At 46.5% G+C, this 27,521-nt stretch overlaps 1 protein-coding gene across 4 annotated transcripts; it reads right to left on the bottom strand.

Moving 5' to 3' along the window:
- Positions 1-875: 875 nt before the first annotated feature.
- Positions 876-23,035, bottom strand: KLHL6 (kelch like family member 6). 4 transcript variants are annotated; one of them, XM_040074669.2, is made up of 7 exons: positions 22,699-23,035; positions 17,571-17,736; positions 11,140-11,589; positions 8,841-9,078; positions 5,284-5,486; positions 4,160-4,373; positions 876-1,854 (listed from the first exon to the last, which is right to left on the bottom strand). In XM_040074669.2, the coding sequence occupies exons 1-7, from the start codon at positions 22,956-22,958 to the stop codon at positions 1,553-1,555; spliced, it is 1,833 nt and encodes a 610-aa protein (XP_039930603.1). In that variant the 5' UTR covers positions 22,959-23,035; the 3' UTR covers positions 876-1,552. The 4 variants fall into 4 exon arrangements, with proteins under 4 accessions (XP_039930603.1, XP_039930605.1, XP_039930604.1 ...); XM_040074671.1 differs by lacking the exon at positions 22,699-23,035 and adding an exon at positions 17,912-18,044 and having other exon boundaries at positions 885-1,854; XM_040074670.1 differs by lacking the exon at positions 22,699-23,035 and adding an exon at positions 17,900-17,978 and having other exon boundaries at positions 885-1,854.
- Between the last annotated feature and the right edge of the window lie 4,486 nt (positions 23,036-27,521).

Raw genomic sequence — 27,521 nt, 5'->3', positions numbered from 1 at the left:
AAAGCCCGTGGGAAAATTAGGGTGAGAAAATGTGGGGATTGGCGGAAATTACAGAGATGAGTTCAAGGCATGGGGCAAATTGCAGAAGAAACAGGATTCTTCTCAGTCTTTCTGAGGGAAGGATGCAGCGGAGACCTGTTGGAGGGCTGCACCCGCCCCACAGGCTGTGTCTGCCCTGCTCAGCCTGCACCAGGACTGTCTGCCGGCCCCACCACACCACTGAGGACTCTGGCATTAGTGTGCTGAAATTCAGGAACCCGTATTTTTTCCTCAGCCTAACATGACAGGAATATTTTTTTTAATACTGTATAAGGCAAAAGGAGACATTCCAGAGATGGAGGGAGGGAGGAAAGGCTGGAAGGAATCACTGCTCTCCGCTTGGAGGTTTGTTTTGCACTGTATTTTCTGTCTTGATTTAACAGTGAGTTGGCTCTTTCCAGCAACTAGGCAGGGGAGGAGGGACGGGAATATGTTCCCAGCCCTCGGCCAAGAGTGTCCCAGGGCGTCCCGGGCGTGACCTCTTCAATGTTTGTTTTTCTCTCCCTACAACTGACCCAGATGCTGGGGCTTGACACTCGGGCCCTCCTGGCCCGTTGAACGTTTGCCCCTTCTGGTACAGCATGTGACAGTCACAGGAACAGGGCCGGGAACAGTACCTGGAACTGTTTTTCTCTCCCGCAGACCGTTGGGTCGGGTTGGTTCCAGGAAAGAGGAGCCGCGAGAAGAACGCTGGGAGCGCAGTGCCACCCAGTGGGGCTGGAGGCGGGCACGGAGCCGCCGGGCGCCGCCGCTCCGCCTGCCCGCAGCGCCCGCCGGAGGAAAAGGCTCCCGGCGCAGCACGCACCGACACGCGACAAAGAGAAGGGAAACTAGCTACCTTTCGGTCTGGTTTATTTAGAAAACAGCCGCAGTGAATGTTCAGTGGAAACAAATTAGCGTTCATTTTACATTTGCAGCCGGTGCGGTGTCTTTCTTGGGAATGACAGCAAGGTTTTGCAAACTTAGATGGATTATTTTTGGTCACACAGAACTGAAAAACAACAAAGTATCTTCAAACGAACAACTGGTTCGAACTTAATCTAATGTGCCGAACACTGGGGAGAAGAAAAGCACAGCTTTGGAAGACACAACGTTATGTTCCACCCAAGTTAAAAATATTTAATTCTAAAAGCAACTTCTCTTTTTTCACTAGTAGATATTGCAAATCCAACTTAACACAATAAATAGTTGACCAAACTCTGGGGCCAGACTGAGCCAGTTCAAGTACATTCCAGGGAAGATATAGCTGGGAAGTAAATTTCCCACCTACATTTCTTTGCCCGATTCGAGGTATTGTGTTGGCAGGAGTAAACTACCGCTGGTCCCTTTGTTTTTCTGTGAGGGGAGGAATTGAGATAATTTAAGGATCTAATGTACAAAGGAAAGACAAGGATAAGCATATATACAGATACCCCCCAGAGGACCTGCGGTGGTGTTTCCATCCATTGCTCCCTGAAGTTAAAATCCATCCTCATGGCATTCTGTGCCACGGAGGCTCCGGGCTCCTTTTCGGTCAGACAGAAACTGCCCCGGGCACAATCTTACGGATGGGAGTGTAAGACTTCCTGAGGGTAACGCTGCCGTGGTGAGACACCCCCCGGGGCAGGACACACTCTTCTGTCAGCTTCTGAGTTTCAGGGTCCCAGCAGAGCACTGTTGCAATGACTTCGTTCTTTTCATCTCGGCCGCCGGTGATAAACAGCTTGTTGTTGCAAGGAGAAATGCCACAGCTGGCTCTCTCGTGGGTGAACTGAGTCACAAGGCACCATGTGTCCTCCTGGGGGCTGTAGGAGTAGAGAGCTTTCATTGCCCCACCTGGGAAGGAAATGGATATTGGTTTGCACTGGCCATTCCTGTAAGGGGTTTTAATTCAACCACCCGCTTCAACAAAACTCTGTTCCTGACATTCGTAAGAATAAGTTTCTGCCCCAAAGCCAAGAAAAGGACAAGGTCACAGGATACTTTATTGTTTTAAAAGCCTGATCTGCCGAAGGCCACTTATTGTTCAGAAGGCTGTGGAATGTATTGCCAGAACAAACTGCTGTGAGTGATCCTTCAGTGTGACCACAGTGCACCTAGCAACAGACCTTTCTCATATCTGCTGCTCCAGCTAAGGACACAGCTTCAGAAAAATACTGTTTTGTTTAAAAGAGTTTAGATCATGGAGGACCAGCTGTGGTAAACCATCACTGTTAGAAATGAGCACAGGAGTTTTCCACTCACTCCTCTAACTTCATTGTCCATCTGTCCATCAAACTTCCTTCTTCCTGGAGCTGTCTGCTTCCAAAAACCCTTCCTTGTTTAGAGTTTGTCAGACTGGATCAATAATCTTTCTATGGGTTTGTTAAACAGAGAGTGACCTTCAGTTTCTCTGTGTTTCCCAAAACTGAAGTTATTAACGAAACTTTTAGTGCATTTTTTCAATCATACAGTGTCCTTTTCTCTTGAAAAAATGGTCAATACCCCAATACTCAAGAAAGGCTATGAAAATATATTCTCTCCCGAGATTACCAACAGCTGAATGGTTCTTATTCTGAACTTTGCAGGCACTGAATGTGTCTTCTGTTGTAGCTGTACAGAATCCCAGAATTGTTAGGGTTGGAAGAGACCTCTGGAGATAATATCCAGTCCAACCCCTCTGCCAAGGCAGGGTCACCTGGAACGGGTTACACTGGAATGCATCCAGGTGGGTTTGGAATGTCTCCAGGGAGGGAGACTCCACAACCTCACCAGGTAGCTGTTCCAGCGCTCTGCCAACCTCAACATAAAGAAGTCCTTCCTCAGGCTGAGGTGGAACTTCTTATGTTGTAGTTATGGTCCTTGTTCCTTGTCCTGGCCACCACTGAAAAGAGGCTGGCACCGTCCTTCTGGATAGGATGGGGGAAACCTTGAAGCCATGGTCTTATTGATGAGGTACAACAATGCCTGGGATCCTCCCTGCTGGCAAAGTGAGCATTTATCTGTGGTACTTATAATAGATGCTGAGTTTGACAACACTAGTGCAGAACCTGAGGGGTGATCAAGTCATTCAGAGGTGACTTAATTGGAACAGACTGAAAACAGACATTGTTAGTGGTAGTGATTCACCTGGCAGGTGGTAATTCATCAGTCTGGGTAATCTGATTGCTTTGGATGCAGTAACCAAATACACTTTTATCTTTTAAACTTCAGAGGGGGCTGATTTCTATCCAATTGGAGTAGATTTGTTTCTCAGATAGATAATCAAGAGATTTACTAGTGAATGTTGCTGGCTGAAAGATGAGGAATGAATGTGACTGGAGTATCAAGTGCATTTTATCAGGGGTTATATCAGCTAGCCCATAAGTCATGTGCCTTCTCTCTCTGTCATACTGTACAAACAGGGTGAGGTCAGCTCCAGTGCTGAGGACAAGCGTGAGGTATTTATGTACACAAAAGGGGTGTGTGTCTGTGTGTTTGTGCACACATGCAGAGTATAAATCTCCCTCCAGAGCATCATTTTTTGCTGCATACTCCAGCTCTGTGCTAGCTCTCAGCACCATAATGATTTCATTGCAAGCGGGAAATTCCCTGCACCAAGGCTGAGAGAGGGAGGGGAAATTTTCAGAGCTACTGTTTTGGAAAAAAATGTTCTTTTCTTTTGGTTTTCCTGGTACCAACTGGAGATGTCTGCAGGCTCCCTCCTCCCCCCATAATTCAGCTCACCACCATCAAAATCTTGTTCTTCCATTTTTTTCTTCCAGTTCTGGCGACTGACTGAATTAACCCCAAATGCAATCTGGTGAAGAGCTCTGGGTCTTTGGGTCTCAGCGGCTCCTCTGACCTGCTCCTAGTACTCTAAACACTGCATACAGAGCGCTGTGTGGTGTCCCTGGGGAGGAGTGGGGACATGCTGTAGCCATGAGATCATGCCCTTGCCACTATGAACACAGACAGTTACCGTGCTAGCCGGGATTTTGGCTTGGTGACCTTTCCCTGCTGTTTGTCAACGTGCTGGACTCCCACCCTCGCTAAGCTCGACAGGAAAAGCCACCTGACCCTCTGCTTACACTGCGTGGATGGTGTGGGTAAAAGGAACGCAGAAACACAGGGACAAGCCCTGCTGGGTGCAGACAAGGAGAGCCACGGGTGCTTCACTTACCCACCACATAGATGTGGTCCCTGAAGCTGGCGGCGTTGATGCACTTGGCCTCCACGGGCATGGCAGCCCTGAGGCTCCACGCGTTGGTGGCGGGGTCGTAGCACTGCGTCTTGTCCGTGGCCAGCTTCCCGTTGGGGCCTCCCCCGATCACGTACAGCCTCTTCTTGTAGCTGGCTGCTGCAAAGGAACTCACGTTGACCATCAGGGGAGCGGCCTGGGGACCAAAAACAACCATCAGTAGCCATGTGAAGCGCTCAGACGGACGCCTGTGGGGAAGGAGCCTGCGGAATTTCAAGTCAGGCATCCCTTTTTTAAGCAGTGTTCAGAAGATGATATTTCTTAGGATAAAGAAGTATTTTTCAGCTTTTTCTTAAGACTGCAAAATCCCTTAATAAAAATATGCTCTGTTCAAATGCTGAAATTAAAATTACTTTATCAACAATTCAAAAGCTAGGAAACGTCAGAAATGCCAAAGTCTCCTTTACATATTTATATACATTGCAAAAAAGCACAAGAAATTTGTTCATACTGATCTTTCTACTTGCAGCTGTGATTGTTAGAGTCATCCACATTGCTTTGTATAATCTAGAGACAATGGGTTGTATCTGCTACTATGATGCCTACTCTCATTACTGTCATGGATTAATTGGTTGCCTAATTCTTTCCTCTCATTGCTTGAAGTACAGTGAGTAGAACTGGGGGGGAGTTTATTCTGTTTACCTTCAAACCTGTACTTTCAACTTAAATGTATAACCCATACCACATATAGTGCACAGCTTGATAGACACATTTTATGTGTCAGAGCAGTAGTTTTCAGCCTGTGCTCTGGCTCACGTATACTATATTCTTACTCCTTGATTTATGGACTACTAACTTTAAAAGCTAACTAAGAAAAGGAAAGTTAGGTATTAGATGTCTCACAGGAAATGTTTGGCTGGAAATCCAGGGATTTTTACCTTCTAAAGGATATGCATTTCTATAGAAAAAAAAAAAAAAATTAGGGTTTTTAAAGAACAGAAATACTTAAAAGAATTATACAAGATCTTTTTTATGAATCCAAGCCCTAAGATTTTCTGATTAAAATATTCCAAATTATTCAAAGGTTACATGATGCAGCCTCTTACCTCTGACCAGCAGTTATGAAAGGGATCATAGGCCTCCATGCTGTTGATTCTCTGCATGCCATCGAAGCCCCCAATGACATACACTTTGCCACCCAACACTGCCATTTTATGTCTCCAGCGCCCAATATTGAGATACTCAATTTGTATCCATTTGTTGATGGAGGCGTTGTATTTCCAGACATCATGCTTTGTTTCTTTGCCACCTGTAGTGTACATGACATGTGTAAATATGATAGCACAGCTTGTATTTACTTAAAAACCCCAATATGTTTAAATTTAAGTGTCTTTCTCTCACAGTGGAAAGTAAATCTTTATTTTTTACTGATTGTTATCTGGTCCTGTTACAGCAGAAAAAAAATTCTGCATTTAGTTTACTTAAGAGTGAAGGAAACTGAACAATTTCTACAGCCAAATGTTCAGTGAAGATAAATCACTGTTCCCCACTTTACCAGACCACAACAACTTTCATTTCAATACTGGGTGCATGACCAACCACACAGCACAGTGATTGCAGGATATGCAGGAGATTTTTGTGCAACACCAGGGTTTTGCAGAACTGCTGCAAAGAGACAAATAAACAAATATGATTTAAATAAGATAGTGGAGGATGCTGCAGCTCAAGTGCCAAATCCCTTGATGACAGGCCTGCACTGGAGAACTGCCAGGTTGTGCAGGGCAGATCGAGCCAGCCCTGTGGTTTGTGTCATAAAGCAAAAGACCTGACTGGATTCCTACCAACAATTGTCCTGCAGGACTTGGAAGTTTCACTATTCAACCCTGGGACCGTATGGCTGGGATCTCATTTTTGTGCCTCTCCTTTTGGTCTCTTTCTCTACAGACTAGGGTATGCTTCGTATTTATAGCCTGAAGATCAAAACTGGACCCTGCAAACACATTCTAGAGCTAACCTGCAAGTGGATCTTTGCTTGTGCTAAAGCAGAGAGCAGTGGCTTAAACCAGAGCTGTTGTTTGCCTACAGTTTCTGGTGTAGCTGTATTACAAAGGGATCTAGTTAAGCCTGAAACCACATTTACAGACTGAGTAGCTAATTCCGTCATCTGCAACCCGATTAAACATTTGCTTCACTGGTGAATATACTGAAAAGAGAGTTCATATTCCATTGAGAAAGTGTCTGCCTTCATTGGTATTCTGTACTGCAGACAGATCACTGCAAACTGATGGAGCCTATCTCTGGGCCAAAGAGCAGATTGAATGGGAGATAATTAGCATGCTAGAAAGAGTCGTTTGTAATGCTTTTGTCCCAGTATTTTTCACATGTATGTGTTGAATTTTATTTGCACTCAAATAGCTGAAGTGGCCAAAGGGCCTGAATGCAGCATTCATGGCTACAATGGGGCTGAGAGACTGCAGGTGTTCCTCTTACTCTTCCTTGAAATTTCCCTTTGATACGAGCTTGTGCTTTCCTCCGCAAGCTGAAACTCATGCAGTAGCTTGCGCTGGACCAGTGGGTGAATTTGCTGTACGTCAGGGAACAGGAAGAGATTTCTGAGGGGATTGGAAATTTATTTTGTTTCTGTTTTTCCTCTGGACAGCAATTCTTTTTAATTCGAAGATAAATTGTCCCTAAATTAGTAAAAGCATCAGAATGGTGAATGATAATTCATGTCATTTTTAGTTATGCTACAAATGTAGTGTTTCAGACCATCCAGTCAAAGCATTTAAACTGTTTTGGGGAAATCATGATCTAACAGTAGTCACAATCTTGTGCAAAAGACTTTCCTATTTTCCAGATACTAAAGGAGCAGGGAAAACTCCAGACAGTACCAAGATACAGAGGGAAATGAGCACATGAAAGGAGAGATCAAGTTAGGAAAAATAAAAGTCAAGTTAGAGAAGAAGCAAATTACAGGAGATCAAGAAAGAAAACAAAAGTAGAAGGAAGGCCAGCAGAAAGCAGGTGTTTAATCAGGATTGAGACACTAATAATTGGTTTAGCTGAGAAAAACATGCAAATGGCTTTGGTCCACTCAGCCTTTTATTTATATGCAAAGGGCAAAAAGGTGAAAGGCAAAGAGAGAATGGAGAGGGGGACTCAGAGATATGAAAGTAAGCAGAGAAGGAAGAAAGAGAAGTTATGAGAACAGAAGCAAAGGGAAAACCAGCTTAGACTCACCACAGCAGGAAATGTGTTAGCCCGGCCTGGAGGTAGCCTGGACAGAACATAAAATAAAACTGGAGAGGAGACATTGGAAAGGATATCAGGAATAAAAGAATGCAAAAAGCCTTGAAAAAGAGGGAAGGGTAACAAACTGAAGGCAAATGGAAAAAAAACCTCTCAACTCAACTCAAGGGTGTAAAGGTGAGGGGACTATTCCCTACTTAGAATAGTTTGACTTAGGTTCCTCTCTACAGCTACCTTTTAACAGAAGGATTAATGCCAGAAACTCTCTATGGTGGACTGAAAGGAAAACCTTCTTTTTCTTTTTGTAGTTATGGGAACAGTAATCTAATTCTTATCCCAGGATAAAGCTTTAATAAATGTTAAATTGGAATGAAGTCTCAAAAATATGTGGATTCCCAAAAGAAAGAATGCAATGGAAGATATTTGAATAAAGGCAGTGGACCACTATTCACACATAAGCAAAGCATTCACAGTTTGGCCTACTCTCCTCCTTTCTACTTTTCTGTTTTAATGGGGTATAGCACTTGGTGGCCAGTTTTGCAGAAAGGAAATATTCTACCTATGAAGGCCCTGCTCTGTATCACGGTCTCTAATGCCACAGTGATGAAAACTTGCTGTCGCTTTTCCTCTGGAAGCAGAACAAGATCATCACATTTGGTTTTTGACAGGCCATCAAAAACAGCTGTCAAACTGGCTAACAAGCTTGATTTTAACATTTTGATTGTCAGAGTAAAATCTCTGTTGCTCTGGGATCAAACCTCTGTGTGGAGCTCAACTGAATTTATGTGGGAAGTTAAATACACCTCGTGAAGCTCTTGGGATGACGATCAGCATGAGTTGTTCAGACCCACACTGGGTGTCTGGACCATGGGATTTCGTGTGGGTTTGACAGTTTATACTGCCAAGTTAATAACTGTGGGTGGACACTTCTAGAGTCCTCTGTGATGGCAGCTTTCAGGGGGCAGCCAAACATCAGTGACAGTTCCCTGCAGGTTCTTGACTGACTTTTGCAGAATGATCCAAATTCTGGCAGGAGTCTGCTTATGCACGTGGAGCTTCCAATGGACTTGTCATGAGAAGATGCTGAAGCAAATTGTCATTTTACGTTTGGTAAAATGTTCCCAAGAACCCTTCTGTGACCTCAGTCACTGTTTTTGGTGCTGCACACATTAATCTATATCCATGCATATAGATTAATATTGTTTAAAAAGGAATCCTGTGCTCAAATCAGAGCTAGGCAGTGTCTATACACACCCTGTGCCCTCTGGAGTGTATCCACAGCCAAAGCATTAAAATACCTGTACTGCTTAATTCTTCTGAAGCTCCTTCAAGCATGGTCTTGATAAAAGCTGGAAATAATCATGAGAACCCTTTGCTCCCCTCTTGCACTCCCAATCAATGTCTTGCTCCTTACCCGATATGTAGACTTCATTTTTTAGAGTAATGCATGCAAACTCCACCCATTTTTTATTCTCATTCTCCGGCTCCTGCTCTGTGATAGGTAGTTTTGCTACTTCCAGACGGCTTCGCCTCAAAGGATCCAAGCAAGTCACTTCTGCTACAAACTTCTCATCTTTTGTACAGCCCCCTATGATCATAAACACCTCAGACTGGAACTCGTGCATCCTGGGCTTGGTTCTTTCTGTAATAATCTAAATGCAAGTGAGACAGAGTGAGTACACAGGGCACTTACACCTACAATTACAGAAAGGCAGGTGACCTTTTTTTTGATTACCTGTTTTTCAAATCACAGCAGGCTTACATCAACTGAACCAATTAGCCAACACTTTCTAAGTTGCGAGCCTGAAAAGCATCCTAGAAGCATTCAGTAGAGGTTGCTGTGTCCTTCTTTCAGCAGGATTATTCCAACTCTGGACTTAGATCCTTTTGCCTACCTACTAGGACCCTCTCTGATCCCTTTAGGAATTACCAGGATGGCACCAAGAGCTATGCAGGTGAGCAGTAGTGACAAGGCTGGGTGCATGTCAGGTAGCTGAACAGGATGGGTTTTATTTGGGCTGATGGAGTGAGAACATGGTAGGGGGGCCCCAGGATTTGTGTATGCCTTGGGGAGCTTGGAGAGAGCAAGACTGCAGTTAGTGCTAGCAGAAAATAAGTGCTCTCATTATTTGTCTTGAAGAGATATGTTAGTGTCAGAACAATAACTGCTCTCAGCTGTGGAGGGGTTATTTTTATTTGTTTCTTTGTGTATAAGCTCTTATTTCAAGCCAAAATTGGAAGACTTACTTAAAGCCAGCACCAGGCTCTGAAATGTGCTTAGCTCTAATTTACTGTTTATTGGCTCAGTTTATCGACCAGGCCTTTGTTTCAAGGACACTGGAAAAGGTCACTTGCCAGGTAGATGTTCAGCAAGAGCAAAGAACGCAAGGGGTGCTTGGAAACTTGTGTTCAGCTTGGAGGAAATGCTTGCAGACAAGACCCACAGGTTAAATGCTGTGTCAGGAGGCAACTTGCTTCAAGTTTTACTTCTCTTTCTGTTTTTAGTTTCTGTAAATCGCTATAATTTATCCGTACTAAAAAATATTATCTACACAGAGGTAAATCCTGCATTTTGACTATGTCCAGAAAATGATTAGGCACATTTTTATAGAGCGTGTGTCCCGGAGCTTGCCAGCTTCCAGGACTCTGTTTTAACCTGTCTGCCACGACTGCCAGGCGTCAGCCCCGGGGGAGGGCAGCTGGCAGCACTGCCTCCTGCGGCTTGCCCTTTGAAGATGAGTGTAATGCGTGCTCTGCCCGGGGCAACTCTCCTTTATCTGTCCCGCATGCACCTGCCAGCAGCGCTCAGTGCCACAGGAGCTGTCCCCACACTGGCCGGCACTGCCCCGGTCTGTCCCCCTCGGTGATGCGGCTGACACATCCGCTGTGAGTGATGGGCCCACAACAGCCTCCTGCCCTCCTCTGACCTCTGACTGAGGAGGGACACCTTTCCTCACACGCTCACGTCCTTTGCTCCTGTTGTGAAATCTGACCTCCTTGTTGCTGTCCCCTCTCCCCCATATTGTGGCCGAGGAGATGTGACTGATACCGAACTTTCCAGAGGGGCCGGGCGATGGAAGAACCGGAGATCCACCACAGCCTGCACTGAGCAGGCAGGACAGGACTCGACTGGATGTCAGGATTAATCTGTCTCTTTGAGTGCAGGGACCTCTGCAAACCGCAGATGGGCAGTGCTCTCCTCTGGAAAGAGACCATCTTCTTCACAGCAGGAAGAATATTTCCTTTATGAAACATTTTCCCCCATAAGTAACAGGGTAGGATGTTACATATTCACATTTGAAAGAGTCATTACAGATTGTGGCACAATTTGGTGGGAAAATTATTCCTCTTTTCTTAGGCTTGAAGTAATAGCTGAGAGGGCGAGGTGTCAGGGCTAACACCATTTGCCTTTTTACTAGGGAAGCTACCTGGGGTCTTCATGTAGCAAGAGTGTATAGGAAGGGTCAAGCTCAGATGTTCATAAACAGGAAGCTGTGCACTTTGTTTTAAAACAGCCCACTAAAAGTTTCTGAACTCTCTGAGACAGCAGGATAAATTCTGAGGCCCATTTTGACTTTTCAGTAGCACCAGTTAGTGAAAATTCAGACTGATTGCCTTCTTCTGCCCCATGGCACTGCTCCTTTCAAATAGATTCTTGAGCTGAAGCATGAGACATTTACAAAGAGTGGCTGATACCTTCCTGTTTTACTCACCTCATTGCCTGACAGGTGGTACATTCTTGCTTCTTGGAGCAAAGGAAAGACATCTGGACACTGTCTAATGAGTTGATCAGCTTCAACAGTCTCTACAAAATACCAAGGGTCCAAGAGGGGCAGCCGGACATTCTCCAACACGTACGGCAGGAGAGAAAACCTTTCCGACTCCTTGTAACGGACCCAGTTCATCACGGTTTCGAACACCTGCGCCTCCTCCGTGACGTAGAGCTCATCACTCTTGAGCGTGCTGCACAGGATGTCTGCCGGCAGCTCCAGGAACTCCTCGTAGTTCAGGACCTGGGTGAAGTTCTGGATAATGTAGTTCTGCACTTGTTGTTTGAGGCTGTGCAGGGAGTGGGCATCAGCCAGCCTCAGGATGCCAACGCAGTTCTCCGGCTGGAGTGCTTCGGTGAGAAAACTGGCACAAGCATCTACCATGCGCAGGAACTGCGGGCAGAAAAAGCTTGTATAAGCACAGAAGGGTTCTGTGTACCTATCACAGGAGAGCTATGGAACAACCAGCCATGCTCAATACAGCAAAGAGGTGGGGGAGACCAGAATTAGATCATCTGAGCACAGGCCCTGCAGTCTGAAATGAGAATTTCTTCCTCCCACTGTTTTTATTCCCTCTGCATCTGACTGCTCCTTTCCCCTCTTACAGGATGCAGAAGACCTGTGACAGTCATGAATTTTGTTTCATGAAAGAAAGGGTTTCCTACTATTCCCTTTTCCTCCATGAGATCTCAAAGCACTGGCAATCATGGAGTTACGAAGCACAGATAAGGACCCCAGGCCTCCGATTTGCTTCCCCTGCTTCATCTTGCTCAGAACAGCTAGAACAGAGTCTGCTTTTAGAGGGAAGGTGGCTTCGCTGTCTGCATTTATGCTCCCACCATCCAAACTCCAAATGTAGCGGAGGCCTTGTGAGAGTGGTGGGAAATGAGCGCTGAGGCTGGGAGGTGGGGAGCAGCGTGCTGCCCCAGAAGGAACGGGAGGCAGTCTAGGGGTGAGTGGCAGGAAGAAACTGGCCATCAGCAATTCTTTTGAGTTTCCTGACAGACAGGGCTTTCTGGCAAGAGTCTGTTGTGGGGAAGGCATTCAGAGAGTCTAGTGACCTTTGTCATCACCATTGGCTGAAAGAAATATTGATATGCATTTTACATATGGAGTCTCCTTAATGAGAGAACTGGCTGTGTTTTCATTCAATAAGGTATCATAACTACTCTCATAAATTTCCTTGGCAAAATAACCCCGCCTGAGGGTCCCAAATGCACATATTCTGGGCCACAGGTGTTTGTAGGGTATTTCTAAAAACTATGATCTGAGCTGGATTGCTGATGATTATTCAGGAATTGAGAACCAGTTTTGGGTAGAACCAAGCAGTTACAGTGCTTCATCCTAATGGATTTTCTGCCACCTCTGTGATTTCAGGTACAAATATTGCCACTGAACAGCACAATAAAGATGGGTCAGAGCTAATGTTGTGCATTTCCATCTGTGCTTTTTGGGTTGTTTTTCCATTGAGTGTCAGCAAGCAAACCTTTTTAACTCCTGTTTTCTCACTGGGGAAAGTTGCACAACAGTAATTGAGGGGCAAAGAGGAAGTGAAACATTTTTAAACACTGTAGTATGTAGATTTGTTTCAGTAATTAGGGTAGAATCTTCCAGACTCATTGGTGTCGTGTTGACATATTTAGACTGTTTATCAGAGCTGAGCGATCCCAGACGCTGTGTACAGACTGCCTGGTTCCTGTTTTACATTTAGCTGTGGTCAAAAGTTTAGAGAAATGCAACTGACTGATGAACGAGGCTATGTGAGGTCTCAGAATGTGTTGTGATAAAAATACGTCAGTGGCTCCTGGTGGCACCGTGGCACAGCTCAGTGACACCTCGGCACCTGCCACATTCACCTTGCCTGCTCTCAGGGCTAGCACAAGGCAAGCACTTTGAACTCACCAGGGCACTTCCTTGAGGATCTGAAAGGACTTTGCCATCAGGTAAGCTTCAGACCTGAGGCAGGTTAAGCATCAGCCCTATTAAGCTTATTAAGTATAAGCATCCAAAGTTGTCAGTAATGAGAGACAAAAAAAAACCAAAAAAACAACCAAACCTAGGATTTGCCAAGGTCATTCATAGAGTCATCTGTGAGTCTGGGAATAAACCCCAAAACAACATTCTCACCAGCCTGCAGCAAACCTCTGTAGAGTTCTCTAATGATTTATACATGGCTTGTTAAGAACGATAGTGACGAGGTGACAGCAGAGGTTTTGTCCCAGGCTGTGCACACTGGTCTCACGGCCAGCAGGCCCCACTCCCTCGCTGGGTGGCTGTTTGTGGCCAGGCAAATGCAGAACTGCGAGGTGTGGGCGTGAGAAACGGCCCCGCTGAGGGCTTCACCAGAGAGGCTGGGCTGCTTGGGAGCAAATCGAGGCAGGACTTTCCCTGGCTCTGCTCCTCATCTCTGCGCTGCGCTGTCTCCCCACCACTGCCTTCATTTAGACACTAAATTCCCCCAAAACTCCCCCAAAACCTGCTGGGCATGTGTCAGTCAGTCCCAGGAGAGCAGGTGGGTGACTCAAGAGAGCATCAGAAGGAAGACACCTCTGAGCCTCTGCTTCATCTGCTCTGATTATTCTGGCAGAGCTTTGAATTTTCTGCTTGTCCACTGTGAGTACCCCTCCTAATTCCAATCCTGGCACTTTAAAAGCTCTGTTCCCTGAGAACAGTTCCTTCAATAAGTTAGTCCTTCTGCTAATACCCATTTGCATCCAGGTTCTCACTTGCTAGAGATATCTCGTATGCTTACTTGGCCTCCAGCTGGCCTTCACTCCAAATAGTAAAATTTATTCTCCCCAGATAAGTCCTCACTTGTCCCAGCTTTGATTCAATGGTGGAGTGCAAGCAGTGCCAGCAGCCCTGCCTCCCGCTAGAGCCCCCAGAAAGGGAGGGGAATGGTGACTGAAAGGTCTCTCATTCATAATTCCTCTCTGTATGCAGCACGCTTCAGGGCCAGATCCTGCACCCTGTAGCTAGTGGCTCTGCTGTGGCTGCAAGGACAGCACGGGACAGCACGGGACAGCACAGGACAGCACAGGACAGCACAGAACAGCACAGGACAGCACAGAACAGCACACCTGGCTCTGCTGTAGCTGCAGGGACAGCACAGGACAGCACAGAACAGCACAGAACAGCACAGGACAGCACAGAACAGCACACCTGGCTCTGCTGTAGCTGCAGGGACAGCACAGGACAGCACAGAACAGCACAGAACAGCACGCCTGGCTCTGCTGTGGCTGCAGGGACAGCATGGGACAGCACAGGACAGCACGGGACAGCACAGAACAGCACGCCTGGCTCTGCTGTGGCTGCAGGGACAGCATGGGACAGCACAGAACAGCACGCCTGGCCCTCCTGTGGCTGCAGGGACAGCATGGGACAGCACGGGACAGCATGCCTGGCCCTCCTGTGGCTGCAGGGACAGCATGCCTGCCTCAGCGGTGACACCAGCCCCCGAGGGAGCCCGGGCCAGAGGCAGCGGAGGGGAGGATCACAGCCCCCGTCGCAGGGCTGCTCTCGGGCAGTGGAGCCTTTGTGAGCCTGCCAGCCCTTCTCCCAGCAGGAGCTGCCCTGAAGGCCCTTGCTGCCAAACGGTGCCCGTTGCCCCGTGCCCTGTTGTCAGGCGTGGCCTGCAGCTGCCGCCGGGCTCTTCCCTGCTCAGAGGCCTCAGGATGTGTCAGGTATTGAACCGCATTTCCCTCAGAGTGCCTTGTTGATGTACAGTGGGTTAACACAGGGTGAGGCTGCTCTGGGGGTCAGTCAGGCCATCAGGCTGCTGGTGCTTCAGCCGTGCCCTGAGGGCAGAGCTCTGCTCAGAGCGGGCAGCTCGGGGCACCCTCCGCTGTTCCCACTGTGCCTGGCGTTTCCGCGGCAGTGGGCATCACAGCCTTTGGCATTTCCGTGGCAGTGGGCATCACGGCCTTTGGGGACAATAGAGTTTCTTTTCCATAGCTCACAAGCCTGCTTCCCCCTCACCATTTCTTTGCTTCCACCCCCACCGTTGGTGTGGCCCCTCACCCAAACCCCGCTGAGGAGTGGCTGATGCAGAGGTGCCTGGAGGGGCGGGAGCAGTGCAGACAGGTGCGGAGGCTGTTGCTGAGCTCTGGTGAGGGAAGCAGCCGGGAAGCAGCTGGGATCTTGACCCTTCCCAGGGGTGAAAGGATGAGCAGCTCTGCAGGCAGTGTGGGTGGCAGAGGCTGCTGGGCGGGATCCAGAGTGGGCACCAACCTTGCAAGTGCAGCGGCTGGGCAGCCACCAGCCCAGACAGAGGCAATGACGATTGAACTCATGTTGCAACTGTGCTTTAGGTGGAAAAAATTTGTCTGGGTCACTTGAGGGTGAGGCTTAGCTGTTCAGCAGCCCTCTGTTCCAGACCCTTCACCTGCCTCCCCCACTGCGCAGGGACGCCTGCTCTCTCCAAATAGCCCTCCGCCTCTCCCTGCTGACAGTTTTGACTGCATTTGGTCAAAACTTACTAGAAGGTAATAAAAGAAGGCATTAATTACATAAAACTTTTTCAAAAGCAGTCTCTAGAGAAAAGTAGGTAACTGACATTGGAATATCTATACTGCAATATCTAGAACTGCGCAAGGTATTTCTTCTTTGGTTCTTTTCCAGGTCTGCAAGGTTAAAAAGAGGCACTGCCACAAGTTCTTGCTAGTCAGATAAAAAGATTCTTTTGGAATTTGGATTTCTCACATGTCACTAATTTGAAAGATTTATCGAACAAAAATGTTACAATAAATTGCAGAAATAATCTTTTCAGCTGTTGATATATCCAAATGAAACGTTTGAGTCTTTCAACTCTGTTTTTCAGCATAAATAGCACGGACAAGCTGGCAGAACTCTAGTTCTGTCAGCTTGATATAATAGATTATTAAAGAATTTGTAGTTACTACATCTTTTTTGCACAAAACACATTTTCAGCCCAAACCCTCACGTTTATAATGTGAGGCTTAAAGGCATTATAAAACTCGATAGTATCCAAGATAACCCCTGTTTTTAGCTGAACATTCCTGATGTTCTAAGTTTGTCTAGTTTTTTCTAGTTTACTATACTTACTTATGGTACCCTCACAATTTTATCACTATTCTAACAGAGTTTGATGGTTTTCTTAAAGCACCAGCCTTGAGAAACAAATTTAAACTCAATTTTAATGAGAAATAGGGAAAGTGCGTGAAAAAACATACGTTTATACTTTTGATAGTTCCAAAAGAAAAAAAAAAAAAAAAAAAAAAAAAAAAAAAAAAAAAAAAAAAGGCAAATAAAATCTGAGGAGTGATCTTAAGGAAAAAAGACAGGAAAGTGTCCTGAAAATGAATCAAAGGCAGCCATTGAATGCTGCCAGTTGGCAGAGTTGGTGTGTTGAAAATGTCAGTGAGTTACTGCACTGCAGGCCCAGGTGACATCAAAGTTACCTTTGTGATATCCAATCTAAACCTCCCTTGGTACAAGTTGAAATCATTTCCTCTTGTCCTATCACTTTTTACCTGGGAGAAGAGCCTGACCCCCACCTGGCTACAGCCTCCTGTCAGGGAATTGAAGAGAGCAAAAGGCTCCTCCTGAGCCTCCTTTTCTCCAGACTGAGCACCCCCAGCTCCCTCAGATACTCCTCACAGGACTTGTGCTCTAGAACACACAGTTCCAGAAGCCCAGAGCAAAATTTCCACGTAACATTCAAGAATCTGAATTCCTTCATGAACCACGATGATCAGGGAGTTGGGTGTTTCTTGCCTTCCGTAATGAGAGGGCTGGACACACACACACATAGGCACTTGGCAGGTTGTGTTGGCTACAATTTGTTAGCAATTTGCAGTGGTACCAGACACTGCAATTTGGGAGACCTCACAGGTGATTTGCAGGACACGTGAACGCCTCGTGGACCAAAGGCTGAGTAACACTGCCCAACTCCGACCTCCCTCAAGTCCCAGGTCATGACTAAAACCCTTTACATCACAAGTGCTACAAAGGAGGATGCTAACTTCAGCTGGCAAGCCTCCAACTCAAGGCACGGGGGATGGAGAGGCAAAGTAGCTTCCTGCTCTGGCCAGCTGTGCCAGCTGCTGCCCACTAACCCTTCTGACTGGCCTTCACAGGCTGACCTGAATTTTGGGGAGCACTGCCAGGCAGACAGCACGTGGCAGCAGCCCTTGAAGGCACAGCCTGACTCTTTTCCTGTTTGCGTGACACTCAGCACAGCAAAATTCTGGTACGTGGCTGCCACTGCCATTTTTTACCTTAACGTAAGTAAATAGGAAGCAAAATGCTTCCAGAAGCCATGAAATCAGAGAAGTTTGCAGTGTGCTAACCAGGGTAAGACATAGTGTTGCCAGAGCAGTGAGACTGGGTCAGTGCATTTGAGTGATCTGTACCTGAAAGAGGCTGGCAGCTTCCAAGACTTTCTGTACATTTTGCTTTGTGATGAGCATCTTGCTGGTGTAGGTGTAGTCCAAGAGTATATTCATGGTTTCTGCATCAACTCCTTTTAGTATGATCTTCTCCTCATATTTCTCTCTTAAATCATTGCAGAACATGGCCCTGGAAAGAAAGACATTTATCTTTTACTGCATTCCAGTCAGGATGAGGCATTCTGAAAACACTGGGCTATTTAGATTTCAACACAGAATACTTGGATTGCTTCATATTTTATGCAATTACTACTGCTGAAAAGAAAAAAAAAATCTTTTTGTTGCTCTTCTACCTCCGTACTCACGAGTTTGCTAAGGCATACACACACGATGGATTCCTCTGAGCTGTTCTCTACAGCAGGTCTAGGGCTCTGTGCCTGCAAAAGGCAGCTGGGCCTTCTCTGGGTGGGACTGGTGCCCATGTCTGGACTGGTGCTGTGGAGCAGGGCTGGTGTTTCACCTGCTGGCCTCTTGCTGGGTCTGTTTCTAGTACAGGTGCAGCTCCTTAAGGCCTGGCAATCTCCAAACTTGGTTAGCACCTGGACTTCGTACCCCATGACAGGTCAATCCCCCCTGCTTGCAAGGTGCAGGACTGAAGCCCGAGGCCAGGGACACCCACCTGTCTGACAGCCTCACTTCTCACCTTGCCAACATATCTTTGGCACACATTAATACCAGCAGTGGGCCAGGGGAGAATGAATGGCTTATGGATTTTCTTCTAATTAAGAGTCCAGCTTTTCCTCTGCTAAATTTTGGGATTGTAGAGTTCGTATATCTTGGCTAGAGAAGCCATTGAATTTGCATGAATTGGAACCACTGTTAAGCAGAAAGTGCAGTGAATTCATACATGTGGATAGCAACTCTTCTTTGGTGGATAATACTGCATTTGAAATGTGACCACCAGACATACCTTTGGCACTAGGCAGATATTTCATGTGGGGTATAAATCAGAAATTCTCTACAGGCTATTTAAATCCATTTAGCATTGTGACAGCTGCAAGACAAACACACTCATCTTCCTCTGCATTTTCAATACATAGACTTAAGTATTTCTTCCAAAGCTTTTTGCTTTTACTTAGGATTTTGATCAGCCCCTTCTTGTTCACCACATTCAGAGAATGAGAAGTCACATCACTTGGAATCTGTCTCAACAGATCAGAATTACATGAGTCCACTTGTAACTGCATTGGTGAAAAACATGTGCAGATCTAAAGCGTAATTAGAAGCGCTCTTTACCCTGCATTCCAAGCCCTTCTTTATTAGTCATATACAATGTTGACAGGACAATGCAACCTTCCTCAGCCTGGGAAATGGCCAGAGGTCCCAAGTTGGAGGCCATGCTTTTCTTGTAAAAGAGGTGCCTGAATTAAGCTGTCTGATTGACACATCTTACTGGAACCAAGACGTAAACAGATTTTATTGCAAAGCAGTTAGGCGCAATGAATGGCAAATGCATGGAGGATACCAGCTGCTGCTTGCTCTAAGAACTACCAGTTCCTTACCTCAGCAGAAATTTTATAGCAAGGTCTTAGTTACCTCAGTGTGCAAAACTGCCTCTGGATAGAGAGGCCTAACTTTTGAGCAGGAAATTTGGGCAGAGAAGTTACTTGTCAGAAAAGTTGTTGAGCCAAAATTTTCATTTTCTTTTCACTCAGCTCATTAGAGGTTTTTGCTTCACTGCCCTGCCTCATAGTCCAGCTTCTGCTACTACTGAAATCAGAATATTTCAAAGGCATTTAGAAAAATGCTCCTTAACTTCAGTGACCACGAGGCTGGGATTCATTTAGCTTCTGTCCCTCTAGCACTGTCAAGTGATGTAAGAGGGGATGTGTGGGCAGGTGGCCATCTGAAAAGAGCAGCCCTCTGTTGCCACTTCTCCCTGGGAATGGGTTTCAGCACGGAGAGGGAGGTTGGCACAGGACAGCTGTTTCAGTCGTGCGGGATTGACGGGTGCCGGATGCCTCATCTGAGTGAGAAAAAGGCCATGGAGGGTGCAGGTGCTGTCTGCTCTTCTTCCTTTCATCTCTTAAGCTGATGACTCCACAGTTGTATTGAACCATCCCTGTCGGGGAGGTGAGAGTCTCACTTCCGTCCCACAGACCGGAGTGTTTGATGGGCTCGGTCAGATACCCAGTGTTACACTTGTGCAAGGTGCTCAGAAACCAGCCTCAGCATTCTGGTGGTGGCTTTGGACAGGGGTCTGCTCAAAGTGCTTCAGCCTATCTGTCTCTTAATCTCTGTAATTGGTTTAGAGATGCCATCCACTCCCTATTTCATAGGGTGTAGATTCATGTAACATGGCTGTGAGTTGCAGAAATCACACATCTAAAGCACGGTGCTCTCCCACCAGTTCTCTGGTCCAGATCGTGGCAGGGCTGAATTGGGCAGTGCTGCATGGGAGAGCTGACTCCTGTGGCTTTCCTTCTGCTCAAATGGAGTGGTTCTCATTCCCATGCTGTGTGCTGGTGGAGGGAACGCCTGACACCACTCAGGCTGGTCAGGCTGAGATTCTCTCCTAGGGAGTAAAATGCTGCCTCTGAATCTTTCTGAACGTACCCTCAGGAGGCTCTGAACCCCTCAGATGTGGCTACTAATGCCATTGTATATTTCCCTGGTTCTTGTCCCTGTGTAATTCCAAACTGCACTTACAAACCAACATGTACTCCAAGAAATGCACCGAAGTGAGGGCCCAGTTCCAAATTTAGATACCCCAAAATGGGTAATTTTAGAAAAAAATCTAAATCTTTTCTAATTTAAAGTTAGAGAAGTCTCAATAAAATAAATGAGGGGCTGCAGTTTGTGAAGCACTTTTTTAAGCATCCTCCCACACTGGAATGCTTGTGCTTGCAATTATGAACCTGACTTCAAACAACCATGCTGGAGCTCGAGGATGCTCTGGAAAATGGCTTCAGCCTCTCCCAGCCCCATTCTCCCACTACTCTTGGGCAGTGCAGGATTAAAGAACTACTGTCCCACCTTGGTCAGCTGGTATTTCTCTTCTCTGCTTTGTTACCATCATGGAGGTAAATGGACAGTTAATGTTTTTATGCCTGCAGGTGCAGGATGTCACAAGAATTAGTCTAGCTACTCTCCAGCAGTGCAAAGAAGGACTAGGAGTGGTTAGCTTTAACAGTGTTCCAGTCAGCTGCTGGGGATTGCCTGCACTGTGGCACCCAACGTTCAGGAAGGGGTTGTGTAACTTGCAGGGGAATGAAGCCCATGAGTCACTGGCTCCCTTTGCTTTGCTCCCATGCATGGTTGTTGGAGGTCCTGTAATAGCATGGAAAGTACTCCCAGGAACAGTGTGATTTAAGAATTCCTTCTTTCTCTGGGGCCATGCAGCTTCTAGCGAATTATGGCAAGATGAATGAAGCCTCCTTGTGAGCAGCAGAACCAGTGAAGCTCAGTTCCCTGCAGACTTGCGTCCTCCTTTCCCTCCTCACAGTAACCTCAGCTTCCCCTTCCTGAGCCCTCCGTTCTCCCTCGTTATTGCTCTCACACACTTCAGGGTCCCTCCCAGGAGCTCAGCTCTGGGCTGGCTGTGCCCAGCAGGGCAGGGCAGTGTGTGTGCTGGCAGGACACCCTGCTCATTACCCTGCAGAGCACCAAGGGTGCCAGTCCAGCATCCCTCCTCTCCTAGCTGCAGATTTCCATCAAACTCATGGGAACTTCAGGTTTGAGGTTTCCATCCTGTGCCAAATGTGACTGAAACTAACCCAAAGGATCATGACAAGAGGCTCTGGCAGACAGGCTGACAGTGAGATGTAATCAATCTCAATGCTGTGGGAAGCCAAGCCAAACAGAAGGGCCCGGGGGAGCAGACCCTAAACACGTGTGCAGTTGCCTTGGGATGAGATGATCTCTGGCCAGGTATCCCCCCTCCTTCCAAGGGATGGGCTGTAGCTCAGGAAAAGCTCAGTGGAAAGCTGGCCAAAAGCTGTTGTCATAAAACTCTCTTGCCTGATTTTAACTGGGAAGTCCTTCTGATTGCAGCGCCTTTACTTATAGTGAAATTGGGGTTTTTTGTCAAAGTATCATTATGACAATTTTGATTTTAATTTGTGCATCTGCTGTCCGTTATGCACACAACGCTGGTAAGAAATATTTGGGCATCTGTGCTTTTAGCTGTGCATTTTCTCATATACAATAAATATAGTCTCTCTGTAGAAATAATACTTGTCTCTAAATATTCACAGACACAATCTCTATTCTAGATTAGAAAAGCAGAACTGTTCTTCCAGGCACTATCAGCAAAGCTTACCAGACTCCATTAAAATTAGCTTTCTGCTAATGTCACAAGGGGTCACAGGTTCTTTTTTCTTGTGTTTCCTCTGTAGCTGCTCAGTCATCTGACCACTTCAGCAGTAAAAGAAAGAAAGAAAAAAATCCCAGCCATGCAAATGTGATGTTTTAAATGATGTTGTTTAAATGATAATGGAAAATCTGTGCTGAAACTGATACCGAGTTCCTCTGTGTGTCTAAAATTTGTTCTTGTTGGCCAGTAATCTCAGATAGCATATCTATTGTACTGAAAGAATGAAAAATTCAAGCAAAAGGAGATGGTGAAGTGGCAAAATTGCTTTCAAGGAGATATTTCCCATTGCAACTGATTTCCAGATGGAACATTCCTTCTCCTTCATCCTCAACATTTTAATGCAATATATATTTTTACCCCAGAATGGTAATGGGAAAAATTAGCAAGTTCCAGAAACCCACTCCTATTTCAATAAAAATAGCCTGCTATCTGAATGGCTATTCCTCTTTGCCCAGGTCCCAAAGGGACAAGACAAGTGGCTAAAGCTATTTGGTTAAAACGCCCTTTTCTCACGCACTTGTCTGCCAATGCTCTGTCCTCCTTTGCATGTCTCCAGCGGACTTTTTGAGCGCTGGTATTGGAACTCACGCAAATCCACAACTTGGCACCTGCCTTATTTAAGCCTCCAACTTTAAAAAACAAACTGAAATATGTAAGGAATTAAAGGCTCACTGCAAATCTGCAGACTTTAGCGCCCAGTTTGCACTCCTTGGAGACCTACAGTTTGGGTCAAAGAAGCATAATGAGTTCATTGGCTTTGTTTGTTGCAAACCTTACCTGAAATAATTGCTTGCTGCAGCAAGGACCACTCGGTGACAGGAGAATTCCCTGCTGTCCACGCACAGGATGACATCTGTAAGGGAATTTTCAAGCCGAAGGTTCTCAAGGCCATTCTGGAGCAGCAGAGAGAGACCCGTATCGTCAAACTTGACCTTTTCACCACTCGAGACTTCCACCAGGTCCCCCATTTTCGTCGAACACTCATTGTTCAAAGAGATCTCAGGCTCCTCAGAGCTCTTCTCCAGCGTGTCCCCCATTTTCTGGCCAGCCCCGTCTCATTCTGTTGGTGCTTCGATCTAAAAAGGGCTCCTCAGCTTCAGGCAAATCACACTGCAGAAGTTGGGCGGATTTCCTGTCCAGAGGTCTCTGCTTATCTGTAGCTGTCACACACACATAACAGGAAGCCTTGCACTTTCTCATCCTGTTAACACAAACAAAGGGTGGGTTTTTTCAGTGATTTTCAGGCAGTATCAACGTGTTTAGAAAGGCCTTAAGATGCCTCTGGATGTGAGAAGATTACAAGTGACAGGGACAGGCTGCTTCTCACCCTCGAGCCAGGCCCTGGCCGTTATCTGGCGCTGCTGGTTGTACTGAGAGGTGCACCACATGCCTATCAAGCACTCCTACTGGACTGGGCTGCTATGGGAAAAAGAGTAATATTTCATATTTCTGTTTCCAGGTATGTGGTTATTAGTAACTGAGCTGGTTTGGGGTTTGATTTTGTTTCTAATAATATGCTTGCATATTCAGAAAGCCTTCCAAGTGGATGTTTCTATCCCTCACGGCTTGTTAGCTGGCAACCATTGCATTGCTTTTCTTTAAGACTAAATGAGCACAACTCTCTCAAGGACAGGGAGCAGTGTTGAAGGTTTCCCTTTCACCTAAGGATGGACCAGATCTACTTGGACATCACCTAGGTGGGAACTTGATCCAAGCTGAATTAATAAACAACACAGCCTACTGAGACTAACAGAGCAAACCCCTGGGTTGCTTAGGAAACTCTCACACTGGGAAGCAGAAAAGCACACCTCTGTCTCCCCCTGAGAGAAATCATCACCTTGGTAGCTTGAGTGCTAACCAACCTTGCCTCTGTGATAATTACTTCTAGGAATCCTCGTTTGGCCAATTCACAGGTTCTTATTGTGTGTTTGGTTTCCTCTTTTGTCCCCAGCTTGCATAGCTGAGCTCACAGTGTTATGGGAAGCTTGGCTTCCCCCTCTTCTGGAAGGAGGTGAAAGCGGGGTCTGAGAGAGACGGATTGGAAGATGAAGAGGAAGGAAAGCAAAAAATGTCCTTCCTGCTTTCCTCTGCCTCCTTATAATGGGATTTTCTTAATTTTGTGTAGTCTGTGCAGGCCTTTGGCTTTTTCCTTCCCCAGCTGATGTAAAGGTGTTTCTGCTGCCTTTTGTGCTAAGTTCTGCTAATTAATGCTTCCTTTTCTAATGCCAGCATCTCTTTCCCAAATACTTCTGTAGGAATACAACAAGGAAATTAAGGAAATCCTTCAAAAGTGTGCTCTAAAAATCAAAATACTTTAACCCTATCTTGGGCTCGGTTCTCCTTGTTTATCATCATGACTTCTGACCTTTAGGAATTCACCTTATCAGGCTTTTCTCTGAGGGTGAGAAGCTTCACATTGCACTTATTATCTGTTTAAGCGAAAGCTGAGATTCCGCAGCGATCACTTGATTCCAGTTGCTGAAGCTTTAAGGAAAGCATTAATAATTGTGAAATTGAAGTAAGTGTGTGCTGGCTGTGAGTGCTGGGAACGGAAACCCTGCAGTAACTAGGTCAGTCTATGGCTGTGGTATTGTCAGTAACTGCACTGCTGGAAGGACCTCAGCAGTTCAAGGAACTGTTGACTATTAGTAGCCGTGATGATTATCCACAGTCTGTCTCCTTCTGTGCCATTGCTAACCCATAGGTTGTATTTTTAATCCCTAAAAATGTGGGTTTTTCTTGACAAGCACCTCCCTTCCTTTCTCTGTTGCAGTGGTGTTGTGGTTTAACTCCAGCCAGCAGCCCAGCCCCAGGCAGCCACTTGCTCACTCCCCCACCAGTGGGACCAGGGAAGGAACTGGGAGGACAAAAGATGGAAAACACGGGTTGAGATAAAGACAGCTTAATAGGCAAAGCAAAGGCCATACACACAAGCAAAGCAAAGCAAGGACTCAATTCACTGTTTCCCATGGGCAGGCGGGTGTTCAGCACCTCCAGGAGAGCAGGGCCCATCACACGTGATGGTTACTTGGGAAGATAAACCCCATCAGTCCAAACGTCCCCTCTTCCTCCTTCTTCACCCCATATTACATGGGGATCATGATGTCAAACAGTCCGGAATATCCCTTTCAACAGCTGGGGTCCCCTGTCCTGGCTGCACCTCCTCTCAACTTCCTGTACACTCCCAGCCTTCCCACTGGTGGGGTGGTGCAAAAAGCAGTAAAGGCCTCAGCCCTGTGTAAGCCCTGCTCAGCAATAACAAAAACACCTCTATGTTATCAATCCTGTACCTACCACAAACCCAAACCAAAGCCCCATACTGGCCACTGTGAAGAAAACCAAGCCTACAGACAGCACAAACACATTCCACCCTCACTCCGTATCATTCACACCATGCTCAGGTCCCACAGTACCCAGTACAACCTCGTTAACCACCACCCCACCTCCCACTCCTGGATATAATGCACACATGTCATTCCCTTAGTCTATGGACTGCCCTTCCAAAACGCCCACAACACGTTCACAAATGGCCACAAAATGTCCTTCGAGTTAATTGAGTTTGTGACGTTGGGCTCCATCTGTTCTGGTGGTTATTTGGGACAGGAAAGACACTGTGTAAGGTGGAGTTTCTGGGCACCAAAGCCTGCTCAGGTCAGGTCGCTTCTGCACTGCAGCTGCTTCTTGGGAGGCTTTTCCTTCATTGCTTTGGGTGCTGCCTGTTACAGTAATTCCTGTAACATACAATTCAAATCATGGCTTACAGTAAAGTTGTATCCATTACAGTCTCCACCCCATGTTACCACGGTTTTTCTGAGCCTTTTGATTTTCTTAAATGGAGTCAGATCCTTTTAGTTATTGTACAATATTAAGAGCAGTTTTCTACCTTTCCCACAGATGTAACATAAACAAATCCTTTGTTTTTCATTCTCTGTCCTTTGTTTGCATATTTCTAACCTGAAAACAATTGTAACTGACAATTGGTCTGGCCACTGAGGCTGAGGGGTAGAAACCCCAAAAAGCCAATCTTCTGCTAGACCCACAAATGTATAAAAAGTAAGAAATAAACAAAGGGGCTCTCTTCTCTCTGCTCTTTCAGCTAGGAGCTGGATCAGAAGAACTTCTGTGAAGATCTCTTGTCTGCGTGTGATTGATTTGTGTGTCTCAGTGACAACCCCAGGTCCTTTTTTGGCGAGGTTACAGGGTTTGGCATTGCAATGAACTCCTCCCCTTGTCCCCAGCCTGGCTTGAACAAGGGGTTCCTGCTACAGTCCACCATCAGCATAGTCCACATCACAGTCCTCCATGGGCTCCAGGGGCACAGCTAATTCACCATAGCCTTCACCACGGGCTGCAGGGGAATCCCTGCCTCCCCTGTTTCAGCATGGGGTCCCACCCACAGGAGACCATCCTTGAACTTCTCCAGCATGGGTCCTTCCACAGGCTGCAGTTCACAAGCTGCTCCAGTGTGGGCCCCCTGTGGGGTCACAGGTCCTGCCAGCAAACCCACTCCAGCATGAGCTTCTTATGGGGTCACATCCTCCTTCAGGAATCCCCCTGCTGCAGAATGGGATGCTCCACAGGCTGAAGGGGATCTCTGCTCTGTTGTGGACTCCTCTGCAGTCACATCCCTTTCACCCCAGTTCCCACTGGAGTTCCAGCCCGCTCAGTGCAGCAGCACAGACACACCAGCAATGCCCTGTACCCCTGCCAGCCCAGGCCAGTCACCATGGCTGTGTTGTCCCAGGTACCACACAGTGAGGTGATCAGCAGCACAACAGCAGTGACCACCAGTGAGCACCAGAACATCATTTCCAGGCAGGCAAGCAAGCCCCGTGGCAGGCACAGCAGCCTGCTCATTACCAGCTAAACTGCAGTAACAGCTATAAATGCAGTCTAGTACATCCCAATGGAAATCTGTGCCCTTTGTGCCCCACACTGGGCTGCCTTGTATTCAGAGAACTGCTTGCTCAGGGATTAATCTGCAAATGTAGTAGCTAGTTTCATTCTTTGGACTAGCACGAGGACAGTGCTGAGGTGAGTGTTGTATCTTTGCAGGTATAAGGGAACAACAAGCCCAGCAACCAGGCAGCTGCTCTCCTGAGGTGCTCTATGGCCCAAGACGGCAACAGCAATGTGTTATTTAATCCTGGGGCAAATCCAGCTTGTTACTTCATGGTAGAAGCTTCCAGATACATTCTTCTATTTGGCCTTCAGAGACTTGTTCTATCTGTACTCTCATACTGTTTTCAGTAAAGCGTTACCTGCTAGCAAAATGAACACTGAACTGGTAAGAGCTGAAGGCTCGTCTGTTCATGACTTGTCTATTGTCTTTACCTTATGAATACTGAGCTGACCTATGTATACTCTGTATCAGCTTAAGAGAACTGGCTACCTGGCTGGAATTACTGTGTCAATAATGTAAATCCACAGCTTGTGTCATAGGAAGTTTACACAGCTCTGTAACATCACAGGCTGCTGCTGGTACCTATGAACCTCTGCACAGTATATCTGAGCTGAGTTCAGAGGCTGCTTTCCATCCTGTCCTGACTTCCTCACCTCTGCGTCGTCTGCTCCCCCTTGAGCATGCTCCTTGTTTGAGT

The sequence above is a fragment of the Hirundo rustica genome, chromosome 10 (genome assembly GCF_015227805.2).
Source record: "Hirundo rustica isolate bHirRus1 chromosome 10, bHirRus1.pri.v3, whole genome shotgun sequence".
NCBI classification, from domain to species: Eukaryota; Metazoa; Chordata; class Aves; order Passeriformes; family Hirundinidae; genus Hirundo; species Hirundo rustica.
Note: the sequence above shows the minus strand (reverse complement) of the source record. Positions and strands in the feature narration are given on the sequence as shown.

What these genes read in the sequence shown, in the direction of transcription:
- KLHL6 (XM_040074669.2), bottom strand. Translation starts at nt 22,958, where the DNA reads ATGGGGGACACGCTGGAGAAGAGCTCTGAGGAGCCTGAGATCTCTTTG. An exon ending in ACCACCTGTCAGGCAATGAG is followed by an intron (nt 9,079 to 11,139) that starts GTGAGTAAAACA and finishes ACTTGCATTTAG; the next exon opens with ATTATTACAGAAAGAACCAA. An exon ending in TTCATAACTGCTGGTCAGAG is followed by an intron (nt 4,374 to 5,283) that starts GTAAGAGGCTGC and finishes TTTGGTCCCCAG; the next exon opens with GCCGCTCCCCTGATGGTCAA.